General features: G+C 44.3%; 1 protein-coding gene across 1 annotated transcript in view; it reads right to left on the bottom strand.

Moving 5' to 3' along the window:
- Window positions 1-209: 209 nt before the first annotated feature.
- Window positions 210-24,964, bottom strand: part of LOC104930566 (glypican-1) — a 34,510-nt gene continuing 9,755 nt past the window's right edge. The window contains exons 2-10 of the mRNA XM_019254082.2: window positions 9,583-9,741; window positions 7,392-7,609; window positions 6,824-6,997; window positions 5,579-5,744; window positions 5,293-5,423; window positions 4,174-4,311; window positions 3,960-4,090; window positions 2,201-2,376; window positions 210-1,687 (exon numbers count right to left, since the gene is read on the bottom strand). Coding sequence (XP_019109627.1) covers window positions 1,506-1,687; window positions 2,201-2,376; window positions 3,960-4,090; window positions 4,174-4,311; window positions 5,293-5,423; window positions 5,579-5,744; window positions 6,824-6,997; window positions 7,392-7,609; window positions 9,583-9,741 — 1,475 coding nt within the window. The 3' untranslated portion in view covers window positions 210-1,505. The remainder of the gene's footprint in view (window positions 1,688-2,200; window positions 2,377-3,959; window positions 4,091-4,173; window positions 4,312-5,292; window positions 5,424-5,578; window positions 5,745-6,823; window positions 6,998-7,391; window positions 7,610-9,582; window positions 9,742-24,964) is intronic.

Genomic DNA, 24,964 nt, shown 5'->3' with positions numbered 1-24,964 from the left:
ATGTTTTCCAGACACTCGTTTCGTGGACGTATTTTCACTTTGCACAATTTCTGCCCTCCAGTTTTCAATGCATTCGTTCTGTTATGAATCAATCTGACACATCTATAACTTTTAAAAACACAGACGTGTGAACTCGATGCAGCACCTCCTTTAAATAAAGACGCAGCTTCTTGCTGACGGATGCTAATCAGTGAAATCAAATCAAAATGTACATTGTGGAATCCACTGCTACAATCAAACAGAGTTTAATGAATGAAATGTGTGATTAAATACACTGATGCATTAAAAAAAAATCAGCTTAATACACAACCCCCGGTGTGTGTCAGTGTATGTGTGTGTTATGTGCAAAGAGACTTGTGTGAATCAGGAGTCCCGTATGTACCAGTATAGTAGAGTGTAGACTGGAAGAAGAAGGCATGCCGAGTAAATGATATATCACCAGGCAAATGTTTACATGTTGATACTCTGACAGTGTCCTGTGCTGTATGTACAAAAACTCAAAGTCTTTTACAAAAGCCGGTGAAAGCGTCGCCGCTCATTGTTCGGCGTACTTGGGGGGAATGTCTTCTGTCAAAGGAAAGGTTAAAAAAAAAAAGTGCTTTGGTTTGACTCACTGTAGATCAGCCGCCGTGTCGCTTCTAAAGACTTCATTTCAATCAGTTACGTAACGCAGGTGTGCGTTCAACAAGGACTCCTCTTTAGCGTCGTGTCAGAATAACGTGCAACTTCCAGGACTTAAAGAAACTGCTCGTCTGTGCTTTGAACGTTGTTTTTCTGTTGAAATGGTTTGGTTATAGAGTGAGAGTGACAACATCTCGTACATTTCATCTGCAGTACACCTACTGAATGTATCTGTTTATGCCGACACACACCGAAACATCTGGACGACTACACCACCGATCATGGAGGGAGATTCAATGCCAATATAGTATTATACTGTACATTCATGGCTCAGTATGGTGCCAGTCTTTTTAGCTAATGTACACAAACATTTACAACTTACACAATGTTTGTTAAGGTAGACGACCTCGACTAGAAAATGAAATGAATTTAAAAAGCCTTGTTGAACGCACCACATATCGAGGAACTAAACAGAGTTTCACTGTGACTGGAAACTGGTGGTAAACGGACCTGATAGGGTGTCAATCAATCGTCACCTTCATCATCATCATCAGTCTCTTTTCCGTCTTTCTCGTCTCCGTCTTCTTCCGACAATCCTCATCACAAGAATCCATTGAAACCAGCTCAACAAATCACCACATGGACAAATCACACCCAAACTACGACATATCCAAATGTCAGCAAAACAAAATAAAAAGAATATTGTACCTTAATTTTTTGCTCCTCTCGGTTAAAGAAAATGTCCATTCATTCCCCCAAAAGGTCTTTTTCATTATTTTTTTTTTTGGCAAAGTTAAGTTCCAATTCCCTCCCACCAAAACCCCTTTTTGTCCATCCCATGGTCTAGACTTCAGAGTCTGATTGGAGGCAGCGGCGGCGGTCCATCATCGCTGAAGCAGCAGCAGGACGGCCAATGGGAGCAGGAGTAGGAGGCTACAGAGGCGGGTCTGAGACGAGGCCGCGGCTCGGACCTTGTTTTCCGGAGGGAAGGCGTACAATCCCGGCCTGTTTCGAGAACACTGACCGCCGACACACATCCCGCTGCCTGAGCCGCTGATGTCATCGCCTGGAGGAGGACACGAGAGAGGAGAGAGGAAAAATGTTTTTAGAGAAGGAGGTGTCACATTCAGTCAGACTTTTCAGTTTCTAGTTACTGAGTGGATTCATGAGTGGAATCAATGTTTTAATTAAGTTTGTTGGAAGTATTTGGTCAGTTAGTTATCAGCTGTCATCATGATGAAGGGAATCCAACCATTGAATAAGTTCTTGCAGTGGTAAACATGTATGTACTGTATGTGTGAGACCTTCAGTTCAATTAGTCTAGTCCAGGGGTGTCAAACTGGTCCACAAAGGGGCCGTGTGGCTGCAGATTTTAGTTCCAACCAACCAAGAGCACACAGTTTGACCAATCAACTCTCTGAAGACTGAGATCAGTTGATTAAATGAGTCAAGTGTGCTGCTGTTTGGTTGGAAAACTGCAGCCACACGGCCCCTTTGTGGACCAGTTTGACACCCCTGGTCTAGTCCGTACCCAACAAGTCCAACCATGAGCAAGCACAAATATTAGAGAGGGACCCACTTGCATCCTGGAAGTCCACGTCGTTGCCATCCAGTGCGTTTTTCAGCCTGTTGCTCATGATTTTCAGCTGCATGATCTGCTGCCGGATGGTCATGTCTGGCTTCGTGATGTCAAGCTCCACTTCTGGGTTGTTGATCTGATTGGCCAAGCCGTCACCCATCACCTCTGGAAGATACCTGATTGGAGGAGACAAGGACGTGTTGGAGCATCATTAGGACAGAGCGTGTGGTTAATGAAGCGGCGAACATCTTTGTTTACTTGAAAACGACACGCACGGGCGCGCTCGCTCTGCAAATCTGCACCGCTGTGCCCGATCCTGCAAATTGGACGTGGCAGTTTGTGCTGACAGCGTGTGGTCAGCAGGTAGACTGAAGGACACACACACACACACACACACACACACACTGGCTTCACATCACAGCCACAGAGGTTGATGCTTAAACAGAGGAGGTGAACGTGTCCTCACAGTTCCCTAATTTAAAGTTTAAAACTTGAGTTATCGTCCACATAAAGATAGTTACACACACTCACACACACACACAAACACCTCATGCTTCGTGGTTGGATTTAATTTACGTTCCCGAAGCGGCTTAAAATTTTAAATAACCCCATTTAAACTCCGTACTCCACTCCGCCGAGGATTTATTAGAGTTGTAACTTTTCTGCGTGACATTTATTGAGCTCTCAAGAAAATCCACAAGATGTCGCTGTGGAGATTCAAACGGTTCATCACGGTGATAATTCACCCTGCCACACCGACACACACACATTTCCTTAATCTGTCACACACAGTCAGCAGTTCATCTATATCTCATGGCCTTTCTCAGCTTTCTCTCACACACACACACACACACACACAGATCTGCAGTGTATTTCATGCCTTTTCACTGTCATATATTGTTGACACGGTTCTGCACGGCATAAATTTCAGCAGCTGGCTGTAATCCAGCCACACTGTGTGTGTGTGTGTGTGTGTGTGTGTGTGTGTGTGTGTGTGTGCACATATCAGCGTGCCATCATAATGTTTTATAATACATCTACTCGTGGATTAAAGGCGGCTGCAGGAACGCGCTGGGCTGTGTGAACGCTCGGGCTGCAGGATGTAAATCTCCACAGGCTTTTTGTGTTTGTGGAAGAAATGTCAGAACACCTCAGAATAAATTTCCATCCATCTCCCGTCTGGAAAGAAAAAGCTTGCTGCCTGTTTTGTTATTTTGTTACGACACAAAGGGTCCGAATGTCCTTCAGAGGGAAGAGAACCGACCTGTGTCATGGCAACTTTCTCAGAGGCTCTTTGTGTTTTATTCTCCTCTCAGCTTTTAAGTGCTGAAGATAAAGTTTCCTTTTTGTGACACATCTTGATTTTTCTGTTCCATTCAACACACTTGAATGCAGTTTTCTGCTGGAGAACGAAGGAGTTTCGAAGCTTGGCGGCACGAAAAACCTACAAACTCCACAGAAAGAAAAACCTTCCTGCTGTGAGACACAGTGCTAACACTGGACTTCATCCCTGGTATAAAATGTATAAACTTTTAAAGAAGAACTCATTGGCAGGAGTTCATGTGTTTGAAAGGGGAGCAAATCCTGTTTTGAAGCAAACCAAAGAAATATTTTAACGTCAACATGAAATCAAACGAACAGGTAGGATAGGCTTCATTCAACTCCACCCACTCTCTACATCTTTGACCTCTCACGGAGGCAGGACTACCAAGATGACATGACGTCCATGTGTTATACAGTCTGTGGTTCTCTTCCTCACCTGGCCTTCGTCATGCCGTTCCAGCATTTGTCCTGACCGGCGCCTCCTGATGCCAGTTTGCTGCAAAGTGCCACAGGGAGCTGGGTCCAATACTGCCGCATCTCCCTGAGCTTACTGGACAGATCTGACACCTGGAGACGGAGACGGTTTGTTTTGTGGGTCACAGGTGAAATCCAAAACATTTAAAACCATTTTCAAATGTAAAGATTCTCACCTGCATCTCGAGTCTGAGTCCAGCTGTTGGAGACGGTTTGTACTCGGATGCAGTCAGCGAGCCGCTCTTCTTCCTCTGCTCATGAAGGGTGGGACTTCCTGTTCCTGGTTCACCTGGAGTTCCACACGTCTGGTACACCTACAAACACACACACACACACACATTAACACAAACATGTAGCCAAAGCTGTGAACTGTGAAGTGGATCTAAAATGACTGGGTCTGTCTGTCTTCCACTAGATGGCGCCATTGACAAACTAATTTTTCCACCCACAGCCGACGTGTTCGAGAATCCAGCAATGACGCTGCCGAGAAAGTCTCTTTAGAAAATAAAGAAAGTCAAATGCTTTAAAATAGTTCAACCAGATGACAGGAAGAGACAAATATCCTTTGAGCAACAGTTAAATAAGAATATAAGTAATCAGCGCTCAGTAACTTAATTTGAAACTAGAAATCAAAGGTTGGTCTCACAGTTTAAACTTCTCATTGACAGTTGGTGGTTGGTTTAAAAGCTTCATTACGGGAGTTTAAATGATTGAAACTGAAAATGTATAAAATCCAGAAATAAACGCCTCAAAGCTCTTGTAAAGTGGACAGTTCCCAAAATATTTAGATTTAGGTTGACTCGTACTTTTCTGGGCTGGAAAACAAATTCAAGATTCTCTGAAATGGAAGTTTGAATCATTTAATTATTCGTCTTTAGGGGCCTAAATTTCAAATGATTCCATTATTGAAGGAAAGAAGAAAAACATCAACATAATAACTGACCCCAAACTTTGTTAAAGTTCAAGTGTAAGAACAGAACTTGGCTTCAGAAACAAGACATAACTCATAGCTGCACTCACTGCTTGTCCGTTAAACGGATATTGTATACATCAGCATAAATATTACGGGAGTCGATAATGCTGCCTCGCCTTTATTTGAAGGATACATCTATTAAACCAATAAAACCAATCAAATTCAGCGGTGACAAGTCCATTAACACCGGCGCACGTTGTACAGTTTTACATGTTCTTTAATGATCAAACTCAAACCAACGATCCAATAAAGAGGTGGAGTTCGTTCTGCAGGACTGCAGACGGAAGCAGAAGTGATGAGACAAAAGTTAGAGACGTCTTACTTTTGCCGTGAACGCGTCCATGTTTTCCTGCAGGAAGTGAACGGCCTCGTAGATCCGAGCTGGGATGGAGGACAGAACCACGTCGAGACTGGGCTCCATGCTGAAACTGGAGGCCACCTGGATCATCGTGTCTGAAGGGAGGAACGAGCGAGAGAGAAGTTTCAGGTCAACAGACTTTAATCTACATTATTACTCATTGCTGTAAACGCAACAGTCTGAGGGGTCTGGTGGTTCTGCAGGGATTGATGGTTGATGACTCGTTGATACTCGTCCTCCTGAATCTTACCTATGAGGTTCTGCCACTCGGTGTCCAGGTCAGCTTGATTGGCCAGGCAGCCCTTCATGACGTTGGAGCAGTAGTTGGAGCAGGGTTTGATGGAGGCCAAGCCGCGACAGTGGGGGCAGTAAACCAGCTTCATCAGGGCCTTCGTGCACTCGGGGCTCAGAGACACCTGGGGATGTTTGACAGGATGGTTAGCACCACAAAGGTTTATGTCCAAGTTTCCTCTTTGTTTTAGGGAATGTAGAGGTGTTTCAACTCAACATCTTATCTCATGAGCGACCTGTTTTTCTGTGCTCAAGGAAAGAAACCAACAGTAGAGGGCGGTATTGTAACATTTTAGATGGCACAAAGTGAACGAGACAACAATGACGGCCTCCTTGTCTGTCTTCATACCGTGCATGGTCTATGACACTGTCAGAAGTCATGAGAGGTGTCCGGTTGCACAGTGGTGTTATTTTACCGCCATCCTGCACAGGTGTGATGGAGGGAGCTCAGAATGAGGGCAGGTAGTTCAGGACGACGAGAGTGTGTTTGCAAGATTTAAAACTAACTGTTAACGTGCGTGCTTCACAGTTTTTCCTGCAGGCCAAGTTTCATAATGCATCACTGTCGACATCATGTCTGCATTAATTTGTGTCAGCGTTACATTATGTTGTTACGTTACGTGTTGTAATGAGGTTTAAGTGCTGACTGATTTAAAAAAGCCTGAGCTCCTGCTGCTTTGATGAATATCGATGAAGACGCCACGATCGATGAGGGTCGAGTTGGGTTAGGTTTTTTATTTTAAGTTTTTAAAACACAGCAGAATGCTCCGATGTTGGGAACAGATTCACAATAACCTTCTGACAACAGCGACACATAAAAGAAAACCGTCAGGGCGTCACATCAGACACACGGCAAAAAAACAGCATGGAGAGCTGGAAAAACATCATCACACCCATAATCTGACAACAGATGTTGTCATCCCTCCAAAATAAGAGCTTTATTCTGATGGCAGCAGTCTGACATTTCATTTGTGATGATCTTTGTGTTTTTCATTTTTAGGGTGGAGACGTTTTCTCTGACAGGGCGTGACGACCACGCACCCATCAGCTTTGCTTGGAACCAGCCCAGCCCAGCGAACACACACACACACACACACACACACACACACACACACATGTGATCTTCTCTCACTAACACACTGTGTCTCAGTTTCTCGGCCTCTCTCTGTCTGTACATCTCATGCACACACACACTCTCTCTCACCTGCGACACCTTCCTGACCACCTCCCCGCTGATGACCAGCCCCTGGACAAACGACCTGGCTGTGACAAAAGCCCGGATCACCTTCGCCTTCATGTCCCGTGGGACATCTCCAAATGGCCGCAGCGTCTCCTGTTGCTTAGCAACGCATTCAAGGTAGTCCTCTGACAGGTTGACCTGCCAGACAGAGGTGACAAGGGGGTCGGGAGGGTGGAGGAGACATATGTTATTGTCTTTTTTTTTCTAGCCTTTATTAGATAGCATGCAGGGACGGAGACATGAAGGACGACGTGGAACAAAAGTCCCAGACAGACTCGAGTCCAGGACCTTGTGATTACAAATGTAGCCTCTTAAACCACCTCGGACGAGGACTATATTATTAAAAAGAGATGTGAAATGCGTCTCCTCTATTCTGGTAGAACATAAATCAGCTCTGGTTGCATTTATGTGTAAAAATAGATAAAAAATAATGCTGCTTTTAGAAAGTGATGTCACATTTTTTATCACTTTCTCTTAATAAACCAGAACAGAAACAACAAGCAGACCTTTTTTATTCATAAGATTTACTCACGTCTGTTGGTGCAGAGGTTTTAAAGGTCCGCTCCAGCAGGCGGGACCAGAACTCAGTCAGGGTCTCGTCCAGGTTGAGAGCAGAGCCTCGGTAGTACTGCCGCAGGTCGGTGTAGAGATCTCCGTAGAGACGAGTGTTCTGGGAGAACAGAGGGCCGAGCGGGGACAGCGCCTCCTGCAGGGAGCGCTCCGAGCGGCCGTGCAGCTCCGTGAAATAGGCTGAGGATGAAGAGAGAGCAGAGATAAGCTGAGTTTCACTTTTTAGTAAATTATGATGACTTGAATTACATAAGATGAACGGAATAAACTCCTCCACAGCCTGAATTGTCACTGAAGCTGAGCTATCCAGGTGAAGCTCATGGACTAAACTATGAAACCAACCTGCTGTGGTTTGTTTATGGACAGACAGTTGTGGTCGAGCGACACAGACAGTGAATGAGACTAAGGGAGTGCAGAGCGTGAGAGAGCGAGTGACTCAGAGAAATTAAAAGTAATTTTCTGATTGTTTCATAGCGGTTACACCCACCACTAATAAACACACCTTAATAGGGCTGCAAAGGGGTGGAAAGTGTCCGGTAAATTTCTGGAAACTTTCCATGGGAAGTTAAAGCTGGGGAATTTTGGAAATATACCAAATCGGAAACTCCATGGGACTTAATTTAAACAAACTGTATCATATCCAAAGATTTATTTGTAAGCAGAACTATTATTACTGAATGTGTGTCTTCAACAGTCTCTGTGTGCTCTGATCACCTGTGCAGGTAGGGGGCGTGGCCTCAGTAGCCCTGCAGTAAGCAGTGTGCTATGTGCATGTGATTGAGGAATAGCAGATATTCAAGTGGACCTGCATGAAAACTGGTTGTTTTAGTCAAGATGATGATAAAATATATTTTCCACAACTATATTTAAGTTCCCTGTTAAAGGTTTATTCCCATAAGTTCCTGTTGTTGTCATGCAGGGCAAAGATCTCGGTGGGTTTGTCTCCGTGAGCGACCCCTTTCACATCTCACAGTCATCTGATCCATTGTTTGTTTAAATAAATATTGATCGGTGCAGCTTAACGATAGAGAATCATCACTGAATGTGGAATACTTCCATTTATTTGCCATCAAGACGCTGAAGAACAACACTTTGTTGAATGCTGCTGCTGTGATTATATTCCTGATTGCAGAGTCGATCTTTCCCCTCTCATTAACTCTTTTTATATTCCAGCTGATTAGCACACATTTACATTTATTTACCATGTTTTAAAGGTTCCTTTTGAAGCAGACAGATGGATACAAAGTGACAGAGAGGTCAAACAGAAAGAAGTCGGCTCGCTCGTCTCTGCAGCAGTGTGCTGGTCCGGGCTTTTCCCTCGTGCTTCAAAGGCTGCGTACCAGTGCCAGCCTGTTCTAACCACAACCAGATGGGCGGCCACATTACTGCTACTGAGGTGGCCTGCTGCCTTCAGACTAATAATACTGTCCTCCTCCACCTCCTCCACCTCCTCTAGTCTTCCTCCTGCTCTGTTTCTCTTCATTCTTTTCTCTATTTTTTTGTTTCTACTCAGCATTAGTGACACACTTCTCACTCGCTGCATCTCTCCCCGTTAGCAGTGACACTTCTCACTCTTTCTTTCCTTCCTCCACCCATCCCTCCATCCATCCATCCCTCCATCCCTCCATCCCTCCATCCATCCCTCTCTTTCTCTGATGTGCAGTGATCTGCAGACTCGGCTCCTCAGTGGGTCAACTGCTCATTAGCTGAACCAGTCACTGCCCCAGGGGACACCCCCCTGTTTGTGTGTGTGTGTGTGTGCGTGTGTGTGTGTGTGTGTGTGTGTGTGTGTGTGTGTGTGTGTGCTCCTTTGAGATCAGGGGGATCGGCTTATCACGTTTCATTGTGTCTGGCTGACTCCGCTCTCATTATAACACCCAGTCAGGGGTCCCCTTGACGCACAGGACACAAACACATCCTGCCTCACGCACACACACACACACACACACACACACTGCTCTGTTGAAGCTGCAGGACTGAGCGCTGAGCACAGTCAGAGCTTGTACCAAACACAAATTCACAAATACACAACATCTAAATGTCACAGTCCTCTGGGCCCACTGCTGAAGCTTTGTTATTGAGCTCAGCTAGTAATGAGCGTCTATCCTGCAAACACACACACACACACCGACACACACACACTCTCCACTTACTGTCAAAGCTCCTGTGGAGGGCGTTGAAGGCAGCCTGCAGCGACCTGCCGGCTTCTCTGATCAGACCCTCCGTCTCTCGGGTGCTCAGGCTGGCCAGGTTCTCCTCCATGTCGCTGGTACAACAGGTCGGACCCTGAGGACACATCCTCAGATGTTCACCTGGCAGAGAGAGTTCATTAATTGAATAGTTTTATCCGATTCATTTGCATAATTTAATCACTGAATATGTCAGGTGTAGTGTTAGCAGTGTGATCCCTCCGCGAGGTTAACACACCATCAGCAGATCAAAATATAAACACTGATCAGCTGTTCTGTGTGCTATGAAATATTAGTATGATAACATTCTAAGCTCAGCTGCTAAACCTCGTTAGTCTGATTACGCTCTGCGTTATATGACAATGACCCAGCCTCTGCATTCAGGCCATTGTATATTCCATACAGCTTATTTCCACTGGGAGACTTTCTACTTTCAATGACATGCAGCAAAAGCCCACAGGGCGGAATCAAACCTGGGTCGAGGGTTAACTACCAGAGCAGCAATTTACTGCTGTTTTTATGAAATATTCAGATAATAATGTCTAGTTGGGCGTCCGTGGAGGCAGGACTGACATCACAGGATCGTCACACATCATATATCCACAGTTTTAGACTGTGGATGATTTTCATGAGACGCTTTCCTATCCTGATGAACAACTTCACGATCCTCTAACTACTCTAAATTACTTAAATGCAGTATCTTATGACGCTGAAGTAATCAGAGCCTCTTAAAACGCCATGCTTAATTCATCAATCCACAGTATTCATTAGTTAACTCTGGGTGTATTGTTTGGTTAATACTTTTGTGTTTTTCTGAGTGCCTCTCTCACCGCAACATGAATCATTTATTGTACTCCTGGAATCCTTAGTTACCAACCAGAACAGCACTCTGTACAGAATATACAGTATACTTGATTTATATATAGCAACCATTCTGCCTGTACGTTCTGTGGCTGTATGTTTGTGTGTCAGTACATTCGTTATGGACGGTATGTAACTGAAATTCAATGTATTCCCCTTTAGATCATTAATAAACCTAATTTTAATTAATTAAAGTGTTTTACTCAGTAAAAAAATGCAATACCACCTTAAAAGTACTCCATTAAAAAGTCAAAGTACAGATTACCGGAAGGACTTAAAGTCCATGCATTTATTATTCAAATTATATTATATTCAGATATTATTCATATCTAGTACCAAGGTTAGTTTGGTGCAGTAGTCTTGGATGTAACTTTTGTTTTGTTTTGTCTAAAGGCTGTTTCTCTGGTTGTGTGTGGGTGGAGGACATTTTATCAGCCAGTCCATCCAGCAGGTGTTTGTGGTTGTTGTTTTCCTTCGTAACAGACTCACAGACAGAAAATGATCACGACTGATCACCTTTATTTATATAGACCCTTGTTTTTAACGTCACAGTGCTTCACACAGGAAAAGAGCCTGAAGGATGATTCTGAGATATAATGTTGCTGTGAAAAACACACACCTCCCTCTGAAATGCTGAAGTACAATGCAGTATAAAGTACCTCAGATATGCACTTCAACTTGAACAGGCCTCAACGGACGAAATATTCGCTCCCCAAAAAAAGGCCAAAAATAGTTAAAAAGGACAAAAGTGCAACACGGAAAGTCTGCAGTGATGAATGTTGAGAATAATTAAATTGTTTTTTACCGACTCTTCCTCCCCTGCAGCCAATAACTAAACCCTGATGGTGACACGCCCAACCTAAAACCTGTTTTTTTCTATTCTTACGGGGATATTCCCACGAGGGAAAGTAAAAATAAAGATCTTTTTCACACACACACACACACACACACACACATATATATATATAGACATATTTGTGCACACACACACACTGAATCTGCCAGACAGCCTAGAAAGCAGTCTGCAGCATCAGTCTCTTGACAGCCTGGATGTGTGTGTGTGTGTGTGTGTGTGCGTGTGTGTGTGTGTGTGTGTGCGCCTACATCTGGGAAGGTTAGGGGTGAGTACGTAGCCCACAGCTGTGTGCATCACTGCTCTCTTTTTGCTGGTTGCTGGGTGTGTGTGTGTGTGTGTGTTTGGGTTGGAGGGCAGAATTTGTCCACGAGGGTAAGTGGAGCAGAAGAGGAGACGCCTTCGACATCAGTGCACCATGAATCTTTCATTGGCATTGGCTGGTGTGTGTGTGTGTGTGTGTGTGTGTGTGTGTGTCAGAGAGTGTAGCACAGGAAACAGCACCACCTTTCTTCTTTTCTCACCTCCATTTTTGGGATGTTTTTAATGTTTGGGATGTTTTCAGGTGTGTTTTTTTGTTGTTGCTTTGTTACAGAGGTAAAGAGAAATACAAGTCTGGAGCCTGGAGTTCAAACCAGACACATACACACACATAAACACACACTCCATACAACCAGGGCGCTCATTTAATATTCTCATTTCTTCATCGATCCTCGCGTGTCAGGCTCAGGTCAGTCGGTCTGCGATGGGACGCTCTGCTCCTCTGAACACCATCAATTTAAAAAAATCACTTTCTGCTAATCACACCAGTCTTCTGATTATTTAAAGTGATCGATGTAATTACGTCCTCACACTGTAGCTGTGAATTTTCACACCGCTCTGACAACTCCTGTCAGTCTGCTGTAGAAGAATCAGCCACGTCAGCTCGCTGTGATTATCTCCGACGTCTGAAGGAAGTCTTTTGTTTTTAAATTCTGAGATTTCTTCCAGAATAAATGAAACATGTTGTTGCTGAACACACGTGAAAAGACTTTGAACGACATGTTACTGAAATGTGGAGAAACTGTTTTTCAGTCCAGGATTTTGTGGGCGGTCCTTAAAGGGTGGCTCGATGACACGCTGAGGCCGCCCTGAGCAGAGAGATAGAGATCCTGTTCACACACACACACACACACACACACACACACACATAGACAATGTGGAAGCAGTCTGCAGCATCTTTAGATTGCCCACAGCTACGACTAATAAAGTTGGTGCTGTTATTATTAATTATGGAGCGGAGCTGGTGTCGTGCCAGAACAGGAGCTGGGTTAGGAGGCAATGTAACCAGGCTCAGCAGCATCTCTGAACATAATGACAGAGTCCTCTTTTAGTTCATCTTTAAAGTTTGGATTTAATAATTAGCTTTGCAAGAAAATAAGTACAAAGTATTTAGTGGATATAGATACTTAGTTCATCCTGCTGTGAAACTGCAGCACCGCAGCAAAGACAAACATCATGAGGACTCAAAGAGGCAGAAAAATATAAGTTAAGTACAAATCTTAACTATAAACTAAGACTAAAACTAGGATCATAATACAAACCTCTCTCTGTGTGTACAGTGAATACATGGCCAGCCTTAGATAGTGCCTATCTTTGCCACGACAGCCCTGAAATGTCAGCCGCTGTCGTGGAAAACGCCTCTCGGCAGGCCTGGAGCTTCCGCACTGCTTCCAGAAATATGTCAAAAGAAATGTCTCAGGCCACTCAAGCCACAGCGCGGTATCATTATGGATTATATTTCAAATTTCAGCTCAACTTCACATCAACACCTCCGACACATGCTCCTCCAAAACGGAACATGATGAGCTAAAGAAGAGAGGAGAGGTGACGGCGCTCGGCGATCAATCATCGTCAGTGTCAGCAGCTTCTTTGATCAGGTCACCTTCCATAAAACGAGAGCCGCAGTTTAAAAACCACAGTCAGTGATACATGGAGCTCAGAGACAGCAGCATCTAATGTTTTAGTGCATTTTGTTGTTGGTTCGCTCACCAACCTAGACGACGCTGGGCGTTTACCACAGACACATATGCTTTACTGCATTCCTGGGTTGCTGGGTAATGGAAGCAGCTGGCATCCTGCTATAAAATCTTAATCTACTTGAAAAGACAGAGTTAAGCACGGCGGTGACACACGAACACATGTGCAGAAAGCAAAGCTTTGCAAACACGCTAAAACATGCAGAGAGACGTGTACAGCAGCTGGAAAATAAATACATCAATCAAATCAAACACACTGCAGTGCCTTGCTCAAGGGCTTTGGTGATGGAAAATGGATTCAGGAAAGCATCTGCACATAGTGAGAGAGCGAGATTATCAAAATGGAAGAAAGTCCTTTTGAGCAAAGCCTTGAAGGGAAACAAAGCTTTCAAGTGCTGCATTGAAAAAAAAGGGTGCAAACGAGGAGAGGAGGAGAGGAAGGGAGGAGGGCAGAGGAGAAGTGAGGAGGAGGGGTGGAGAAGAGGAGAGGACAGGAGAGGAGAGGGGTTCAATTAAATCAGTTGCTATAGGTGATTTGCTTTCTCAAGCTGTGTTTGCCCTCAAGCTTCAGCATATCAGTCCATATCCTTAAGGGCACACACACACACACACACATATATATTTATACACACACACACAGATTCGTAATATACTTGCAGGGACCCTCATTGACATAAAACGTTCCCTGGTGCCTCAGGCCGCCGCTCAGATTAAAGAAAGAGAGACGGGAGCCGACTGACGGCAATCAAATCAAGAAACTAAACTGGAACATAAGTACGAGTTTAACTTCTTTCACTTTCCATCACGACCAACCTAAAGGCCAGAACACAGCTGTAGCTGCTGTTAGTAAATTTTAGCTCAGTTTGTTAGCCGGGCTGTGAGTGTAAGTGTTTGGGAAGAGAAGGGTAAAAGCTGAAGGGGGAGTGGAGCTTGTGTCAGGCCGGTATGTGCAGCCGTGCAGCCTCCACGGACATGATGGCAGAGGAGAAGAGAGTGAAGAGGACGCTGACGGAGGAAGCTAAGAAGAGAAAAGGAGAGAGTGAGCGAGCAAGAAGAGTAGATCTGGGACTGACAAAGGTCTGGTGCCTCGTGGTGTTCACCTTGCTTCATGTTTAGTTGTTGGCAAAGCGACAAACTCACTAGTTTGTGATGAGTGATGCTATCAAAACAAAAAAAATTTAAAACTTCCCGAACACGATGAATCTAACTGAGCTCAAAATGAGTTTTAACCTTTAAACTGTTCTCATCCTCAGGGTTTAAAACAGAAACTGGTCTTCGCAAGAGATATCAATATGCAGAGCATTCGTTTCTGTCCAGCAGTGATGAGATCAACTCCCTCTGTGATCGTGTGAGTCTGGTTTGACTTTCGTTTTTTCTACAGTTTATGTAAAGGAAGAGGAAAAAGGCACGGTGACAGCTTAATTCGATACACCCTCGTGAAAACATGACTCTTTATTCAGGGTCGTGCACGCTAAAGGTCGACCAGCCACTAGTGATAAAAGAAAAAAAATCATCCAAAAGTCGCTGGTGAAAAAGAGCAAACAGTGGCTAACATCTGCAGCGAGGTTTATCGCTTCCTCGCAGGAAGAAATTAATTTCCTGCAGCTCTTTAGTGTAAACAAAGATGAAACCTGAGAGCGTGCTGCTACAGACAGACACCTGATCTGAATCTGACGCTGCAGGTAGTAAAAAAAACAACATAAAGCACCAATCTGCCTTAAAAACCTCCTGCATAATCACCACCACACTCAGATTTTAAACCTGTGCATGCTTAAAAAAAGAAATCCTGCTTCACATCATCGCAATCAGCTCTGAGTGCTCCTCAGTTCAATCACAGACTTCTATTTTCAGCCACCTTCTCCTTTTACTGGGACTCAAACCGTCAACCTCAGTCTGATCCTCAAGGATTTAGTCAAAGGAAGATCTGTTTGAACAAAGATCAGCATGCTTATTATATGAGGAATATTTTATTCATGCCATCAGACCAGCATCAAACCTGATAAAGTCTTTGGTATAGATCACGTGGAATCGTTGATGTTTGTATTTATGGAGATGAATTTAACGGTGTGTGTTAGACTCACACTTTCCCACAGCCCTCCTGAAATAACAGATCCTCGTTCTCCTGCAGGGCATTTTGCACTTAATCATTAGTGAATCCGTTTAATTTGAAACTTGTTTTTTCTTCTTTTTTTTAGTTTCGCCTGCAGACATATAACACCTTACACTAGTCGCCATGGAGACCACATCAAGACAACATTTCCTTTTCACATCAAACAAAAACTAAAAACATCTGCCTCTCGCTTCCTTCTCTCCGTCACCCCCCCCTCCTCTTTTCCACACATTCCTCGTGGCAGCCCTCGACATACCTGAGCACGTCTCAACAGGAGCGAGTCCTCCTCAGCACGTGTTCAGGTGAACAGGTAACCCCCGCTGCACCGCACGGCGGGGGCTGACGCGGAGCTGTTCAGCCAGGCAGCAAGAAGCTGCTGACAGGAAGCCGGGCCCCTCAAAAACATGTCAGCTTCCTGCCTGTTGTTGCTGAACTAAACTCAAATTAAACTCCCATCAAGAGAAACTTTCATTAATCAAGTCAAACGTTTAATCAAAGACAACGCTCGTGCAGTAATTCACAGAAACAGCTGCCTGACACTCGGTGTGACGGTGCCATGCTGCTGGCTCGTGTGTCAGACGTGGGAATAGTTATTGGTTTGGCTCCTGGCTGCAGACAGATAATTGGTACTTCCCCTCTGGAAAAATGCATTTTTAATGCACATGGCTGTTTATCATGGCGAGCTGATTAGCTGGTTGCAAACTATCGCACATCTTTCCAAATTTGAGCTGGACCTGCTGTAGCTGAGCTCAGGTGGAGGGTGAAGAAAGTGTGATGAATCGCCCAACTCAAATTAACGTCTTAATCGAACAAGATTATTCCTACACATATCCTGTCACTGTAGTTATCATCAGTGCCATCTGTGCCTTTAATCCACCATCAATCTGTCTTCTGTTGATAGCAGCGGTTTGACATTTTGCTAAATATGTTTTAAGATCAAATCCGTTCTCATGTCTTTGCATTTGTTGCAGACTTGGAGCCGGGAGGGGTTTAGTTTGTTTAGCTTTGGAAAACCACAAATTGTTTATTGTGGATTAAATAAATGAGATATATTATGTTCATTAGCCTCAGAGGTGCTGGAAGACAGAGCCTGTCTCTATGCTAAGCTACACTAATCACCTCCTCATATTTCTTGTAAAAGGGACTTTTGTTGCAGATGTTGATGCCGTATATTAAGGAAGTATTACACCCCCACTGCTATGCATTGCAGGTAGCCGGACCAGGACCAAACACAACTTCCCAAATCAGTTGTGGACAGTCGGGCTGGAAATACAACAGCCTGCCGAGCTGGTTTTCTTGCCGGGTTTGGCTCCTGGCATCCCGGGCTGACCGAGGTAAGAACACTTGGCAGTATGCTACTTATCAAAGTTTATCAAAGAGCTGAAGCTGAGCAGAGGACAGAGATCAGAGGTGTAAAGAAGCAAATATATCGTGAATAAAGTCTGATCCAGTTTGAATAAAGTTATGTGGTTCTGGTTCTGTACAGTGATCAGTGAGGCCCGGACAGAGATGACTGTAGCAGCCCTGACAGTCACAAATGAATGAAAACTGAATATTAGTTTATGCTCATGTAGAATTTAAAGTATTTAACACAGTCGGCTCCTTATTAAACGCATGACTGAGCTCAGTTTGTGATTGGTCAGCATCCTGCAGCGGTGGAGTTCAGTCAGTTTATCTCTTAATTAAATCATCAACTACGACATATATATACGAAATATCAATATGCAAACAGAGAAAGACTAATACTGCTAAATGCAAAAGGCCTCGTTTAATCTCTTAATTGGAGTTTATGAGAACACACACACACACACACACACACACCTCCTCTGGATTACATGGATCAGGGTTACCAGACGTCAGGTCACTGTATTTCATAACACACACTAAAGATATTACAGTAACTCGTGCAGCAGCAGCAGCAGCAGCAGCAGATTTTTTGGGTGTTTTAGAAACTGTGAAACTTCCTAATTGATCCCCAGTGTTGTGAATGAAGACAGCCAGACTTTGTAATTATAACTTTAATCATAATTAAGTAGCTAAACGGCTGAAGTTTGCTGAACTGGCTAAAAGTTGTTTGGTTGAACTTTCTTTAATTGTAAGTAATTAAAGTCAACTTCTGTACCATGAAAACTACAAGATCAATTTCGTTTTACTCGAGAAACTCGAGCGATGTTTCCAATATCTGAGATTGTTGAGGCATCTAGCGGGTTAAATGAGACGTGTAAATCCAATTACACTCCACAGCCACACAGTGGAAGATCCATCACACATCTAACCTGCACCAACGCTGCGGACTAATCTTTCTCCGAGGTCGGGCTGAATCAGCACACTGTAAAGCATAACTGAAGCCTCTCAAATGACTAGTTTCCAGATGTGAGAGCGTTGCTCAACCTGCTTTAAAGGTGCTGACAAAGGAAGCCTCCGTTTGACAAACAGCTTTTCCTGTTTGGGTGGAGCGTCGCCGCTGTCCGTTCAAACCAGTGAAACCATTAACTCTGAGCGAACCTGTAGCTGCTTGAGAACTTAATCATCACTCTGCAGCGTTTCGAGATGAGTCACAGTTTTGTAGCTCTGGTCATCATTTCTATCCAAAATATGAGCGATGTGTGGAAACTGTTGCTCAAGTGAGACCAGACAAATTGCAGAGCTGGATTAGTCTGTCTGCTTAAAGGCAGCAGAAGGAAAATCACCAAGGTCAGCGAGGTTACACAAAACTTATTTCCATCAGATAGTTCTTGAGATATTTCAGTCTTGACCAACATTGTCATTCCTTTTAGCTGCTAAGTGGTATAATAAGTCTCATAACGAGTGTTTAATAGAGACCAGAACCGGTCTCCAAGATGATCGAGTCCTTTCATCGATGCCGGCGCGTTTTTTCTAAATTCAAATCAAGGATTCATGGAGGAAACTGTTTGTAGCTAATTAACAATGATTTAAGTCGTGTGAAAACATCAGCAGCGTACTGAAACATCTTCTACACACACACCGGCTTCAAGTCCAGGACAACGCATGGCGATCGCACGTACGAGTGTCGCTGAGAGTAAATATCTCGATAGAACAACACGAGCGGCAGATTCTTTCTTTGACTAAGAAGGCCTGAAAACAAACACTGTACAAATATTTTCTCATTTCATCCATTGAACAGGATGACAGACAGACAGACAGACAGACAGACAGACAGACAGACAGACAGACTGCAGCTCGACTCGCCCATCATTTGATTTAGACAGTAAAGCCTCGAAGCTGAAAACCTGCGTAGGCTGACGTTTTTTCTGCTCAGGAATCAATAAAGAATCGAATAAATAACGACATTGGCATCAATAAAATCTGAGACTTTAGTTATATGTTATAATTATCATGAAGGTCGTGCATGTTCGGCGTCATTCAGCATCTTTTATGATGGACTAGACAGACTCAGACGTCCTTTTTCAGTCTTGTCACCTAAACATCGCCTCAGCCCGTCGTCCATCCTGACTCAGTTTATCGCTTCTTGTTCTAACGTCCCTGCCTCTCTCCTTTCATCCACACATCCCTCCTTCCCTCTCTCTCTCTCCCGCCGAGATGAAAGTTTGTCACAGGAAGTGACCTCTCGCCGTGTTCCCGCGGTAACAGCCTGTCTCGTAGTAACCGATCTGACCTCTGCGACCTCGAAGCAGCGAAGAACAGACGCTCGTACAGTACGCAGCACGACTCGCACGACGGATGACAAAACGCTGAGCAAAAGTAATTAATGAAATGTAGAATCAGTGTTGGAGGACATGACTCACACACACACACACACACACACACACACACACACACACGCCCTCAGTCTGCCCCGGCGCTGCCGTCACACACCACATCAAAGCGGCTGCAGTAAAAGTGGCGCGGTGGTTTCAATTTATCCCCTTCAGTCAGACGTTTATTCGCTGCTTCCCTTTCTTAATGAGCGTCTTACAATAACCCTGTCACTTACTGCGGCAAATTACTGCTACCTAAATGAGGCGCTGCCGGTGTGTGTGTGTGTGTGTGTGTGTGTGTGTGTTTCCATCTAACACTCTCTTCACTATTTAAGGGCACCTGTATGTGATTTAACGTTCCACATGGCCTTCCTCCCAAAGTACACTTTTACCTTTTTACTATCCACTGAAAAGCAAAAGGAAGGAAGAAGAGAGGGAGGAGGAGGGAGGAGGCTGTAATGATGAAAGAGGAGAAAGATGGAGGGATGAGAAGGCAATAAAATGGAAATGAAAGGAGAGAGGGAGGGAGGAGTGAAAGATCATCGGCGGAGGCAGCAGCAGAGAGAGAAAAAGGGGGAATGGAGTAAATTATAAAGCTGTGATTTTTCTAAGTGTCTAATAAATCTGCAGCTTCCATCTTTTGTCTGTGATTTAAAATCACACCACCGCTTTTCTTTTTTTTCTTTTTCGGCTCGTCTGTCTCACAAATGACTGCATAATTGATTGACACAAAAATGACTTCCACTGCAGCTTTGTGACAGGTCATCACATTTTCCCCCCACAGCCAGCAGAGCTATTCAACACGCAGATCGATGAGGCTGCTTGTCTTGCAGCTTATATCAATATTTGCACGCTCGCTTGCAAAAGAAGAAAGGGATGGTGCAAAATCGCTCTGCAGGATTCAGACAGAGAAAAGAGGTGAGATGATTGTTAATGATTACGATGATCTCTTTCCTGGTTCCAGCATCTCTCATGTGAGTGTTTGCTGTTTAGCTTTGTCGTGATCGTGAACTGATTTTTAAAGCGTTACGTAGACGTCATGTCACATGTTTCGCAGAGATGAACTCTGTTTACTCATGATCCAAAGTGTTCCTGAGCTCATGTAGTAATATCTTTCATACAGTCATGTAGGTTTAATGCAGTGTCGGTTTTCTCGTGAACCATGATCAAAGTTTTGCTGCCTAAACTTGACCAAACTGCGACTGTTTCACCTGATGAAGTACGAGAGGACGAGAGGACGATGGTCACCTCTCACCGTCCTCTCGTGTACGAGATATTAAGGACAAAAAACTCAGAGAGTGTTTTTAGAAAAATGGGTCATTGGAGCAAAAATGTGCTTTCATCCCAGTGGGACCATTTTCTGGACCACTGGGCTGCGAAGGCTGTTGGCCAACAAAAATATTAAACATCAAAAAATAAGAGTCAGATTAATGGATGATGGAAATAATCAATGGTTGGCGCCTCAGTTCAACATGAACAGTGGAGTTTAACACAGGACATGGATCATCTTAGCATTCTATGACAGGCTGAACGTGGTCTTCACTTCTGCAGCAGATCCTTTACATAACACGGCTATAACTTGTGAAATGATGTATTTACTGTCCCCGATATGTTTAATTAGGAAAAACAAACATCCGACACCGAGAAATGAAAAATGTAATTACTGATGCTTTGACTTCTTTGAGAACAGACGAGAGAAACGAAGAGGAGCAGAGAAAAGAGAGGGAGCTGCAGGCAGACGCCTTATTTTATACTATTACCGAACCAAAAATACCCACCGCCCCACAGTCCAGCCCTGTCTGCTGCCCAGCCACTGTGTATGTACATGTGTGTATGTACATGTGTGTATGTACATGTGTGTGTGTGTGTGTGTGTGTGTGTGTGTGTGTGCTCGCGTGGCACCGACCTCGCCGTATAATACCATAATTCTATGTCATTTCTGGGAGCAGTTAAAGGCTCTTAAACTAACTACCACTTTGACTCCCTTTCACTCGCTCTGTAAAAAAGCACAACAAGTGCCAACCGGTGTGTGTGTGCCACGCCGAGGAGTCAGAGTCGCCGCCTGATTGTATGTGGATAATTCCAGTGAGGGCAAAGGTGAAGGCGGCTATCTTTGACCGCTGGGATCAGCTCGACTGTAAACACGGGATCATGTCGCCCTGTGAGAAATCAAAAGGAGATTTAAGTTTTTCTGAGGAATAATGAGACCTGTGACGTGTTGAACGGGAGCAGAGAGACAGAAACAAACATGGAGTAAGTCAGAGTGTGTGTTATTCCCTCAGCGAGGCAAGGTCAGTGTGTTAGCCGTCATGCTGTGAGCTGAGAACTGCGAGCGCAGATTAACGGAGCAGGATTAGCATGAGATTAGACATCATCCCCTAATCCAACAGAACAGCGTTGGTGGTGCTGCTGGTGATGGGAAGGTGGCAAACGTGTGGAGGGTGGAGGGGTTTAAAAAGGGGGTACATCAGAGGCCGACGATGCTCTTTCTCAGCAGGGAGCATCAAATCCTCGTGGAGGGGGGAACATCAGGTCACAGCCTGGGGTCGGCTGTTTCCAGGTCAGATCTTCACTGTCAGAACAGTGAAGAGGCTGAACTGATGAACTGAAGTTTGACTCGACGCTGGCCAAGTTTTAAAATGTAGACAAACCTCCAAAGCCTCGTGTCGGTGCTTGGACAAATGATTACTGTGCTGTAGTTGCTAAAAATATATAATGGAAAGCAGTAACTGTTTAATGTTGGAGTGGATTTTACAGTAAATCTGATCCTGATTTCATCCAGAATGCTGCTGTTCGGGTCCAGCGTGACTTTGACTTTCTCTCCCCGTCAGAACAATGACCAACATGAGCACGGTGTGAAGTTACACAGACAATCTTTCCAGGCTCGGTACTGAAGTTATCTCTAAACAGCCCAATGTTTGGGAGCTTCTGTTGTAGCCAGAACATGCTCAAGACTTCCTCCACAGTCCAGTCAGCAACTTGATACAAATATGACGAGAGACACATTTGGGCCGATCTCTATACAGTTATCTGCATTTTTATTAAAACTTAAAACTCGACTGTCATCAGACGACAGCCGATGGCTTCCAAGATTGTATCAGTGAAGACGTTAGGCCTGTCTTTGTTACAGTCGAGGCTTTTCCTCTTCCTTCCTTCCCTTTGTGTCGTTTCCAGTAGTTTTCCTCCACCCTTTGTGTGTGTGCTCCACCCTTTGTGTGCGTGCATCACCACACCTGCATCCCATCAACTAATCAACCTGCACGGGCTCTACCTCCAGCGGCTTCGTGCCATTTTTGTTCTGTACTGCTGCAACCAAAACCCGCTCAAACGTGATTGGTTAATACTACTTGGACTACAAATGGAAACCACAACATTGCTAATGCCAAATTATTGGTCTGTTTCCTACAGATTCATATTCATATCTGTTAAAGTCTGTGAGTTGCTGTGCGTCTGTCAGGGGAACCAATCGTTATAGTGGTTCATGAATTATGCTGGCATGTCATTGATTTGGTTTCATTATTGGTGGAGCTTCAAAAACCAAATGAAGCTCAGAGGAAGACTCTTATTTTTCATGCTGTAGGCCTGAAGTCCATCATGTTATCATCTGCACTGATCCTGCTCTCTGTCTGCTAACTCTTTGCAGATTCATCAGCTTCATCATTTTATCCGCCATCAGCCTTACAGCAGAGTCATCAGCCACCTCCACAGTGTCTGGACTCCATAGTGGGATGCTCGGGGTCGATGACCTTTGTCATCACGTATCGTCTGTTACAATCAACATTTTTCCTTGATTCACTCGACCTCTGCTGAACTCAACTGAACTTCTAGTCACCAAAGCAATTTGTCACAAACACGAGGTCAGGGAGGGAATCAGAAAGTTTAGTGGATAATCGGCTCGGCTGCAGAACATTTGCAGTGAAAGTGACAAGATCCAAATGAAAAGTGAAGAAAATGCAAATAAGCTTTTAAAGTTTCACAGGGAGCACTTCTTCTTCTTCTTCTTCTTCTTCTTCTTCTGCTGCTGCTTGGAAGTCTATTCACAGAAATTCATTATTATGTCTCCCATGGTGCCTTTGGGCAAAGACCTGTGAGCACTGTGCTGCACAAATTGTGGAACATTTGGAAAACTCGTATGAATGCCCTGGTGTATCGTCAGGATATGACGCACGCTGTGTCTTGGAGACGTTATGAGCCAAGGAGCAGTTTTTATGCAGTTCGCCACCTCTATCAAATAAACTTCTTTGGCACCTCCGGCGGCAAGCTATCTAATAAAGCAGAAACGCTATAAAAATAACAATAAAAACTAACATGAAATAGGCTCGGAGCTGACGCTAGGGAGGTTAAAATGATAAAAAAAAAGTAGGAGAAAGGCCGGCGTTATGGAGACACAAGCACAGCACGCGTGCATGTTTGGATTTTCACAGCAACATGTCTAATTATAGGAAACATGAAAACACACACTGTGCTGGATGCAGCATTTAGTCTCCTGTGTGTGTGTGTGTGTGTGTTAAATGTCAACAAATTCACCAGCTTGCTCTTTCCACGAGACAGCGCGAACACTTCAGATTCAGGTGGAAGCGACAGCACGGCCCACTTTATTGATTTGGCCTTTGAAACTCACTCCAACATTAAAATCGATCATATTTTCACTCCGCTAACATGTAATGTATCAGAGATGATCATTGGTTGCTATTGGAAACCGTTGCCAAGTTGCTGTTGTTGTTGCTCTGTCACCTCGTATTGCCGTGACAGATAGACCTGCCTCACACATCCTGTTACACTCAATGAGATCTGCCTGTGATAATACTCTTCACCGGTGATCCTATCAGCACTCCGGGGTGTGTGCATGTGTGTGTGTCTCTGCTGGGACACCAACATCCTCGTTTGTACAAAATCACTGAGTCACTTTATATTTTCTCCTAACGAGCCCGTTCAAGCTATAAAACAGACACAAGGCCTGCAGGGCTTCCAGGAAAATACTTACAAACTATGCGATTAGCTGTAATTATGTAACGTCTCCCCTGGCGACCGTACAGTACGCCGAACAAATGTACAGCCAGTCATTCAGCACGCTGAGGCCGATTTGACAGCTAAACACTTTCTGGGCTGCAAACTGGATCCGACGGATTCTCAGGGGAATAAATAATGTTTTAGTCGTTTTCATGTTTTTACTTGACAGATTTTTGTGCAGCCCGTCAAAAAATCTCAGTCCAGATTTGTTCCTGTGGCTTCACAGTCACAGTGTTACTTTCAACCATGGACTGTATAAAACCTGGACCTAGTCTCTGTGACGTCACCCACAGGTTTCTGAAGAGATGTAATAAAGCTCGGTGCAAAGATGTGGACCTGAGGCGGGCTCAGTGAAGCCCGGTTGCTCAAACAAGCCACTTTAACCGACATCCACCTGTCAATCAAAGCGTCCACGCTCTTAACCCTGCATAACGTTAAGCCTTAATATAATGTGAACAGGTGAGTTGTATATAAATTCACCCTCAGTACAGTTGTCATGAACGGGGAAATTAGCTACAGAGACCAAAACTGTTTTTTGTACCAGGCTGTAAACATGTTTATTTCTGCTGTGAAGTTGGACATTTGGACATGGGGACTTATGGAGACTGACTCACTTCTGGAGCCAGCCTCAAGTGGACGTTAGAGGAACTGCAGTTTTTCTTTTTTTGCTGCCTGCTTTTGACTTGAGTAAAAACTGATTGATGCTCGACTTCATCTCGAGTTGTAGACTGAATGCAGTCTAACACAACAGTCCTGCAATAATCGAATGTTCAGT

Source organism: Larimichthys crocea, chromosome XVII (genome assembly GCF_000972845.2).
Source record: "Larimichthys crocea isolate SSNF chromosome XVII, L_crocea_2.0, whole genome shotgun sequence".
Lineage (NCBI taxonomy): Eukaryota > Metazoa > Chordata > Actinopteri > Sciaenidae > Larimichthys > Larimichthys crocea.
The sequence above is the reverse complement of the archived record's forward strand: the minus strand, read 5'-3'. Positions and strand labels throughout refer to the sequence as shown.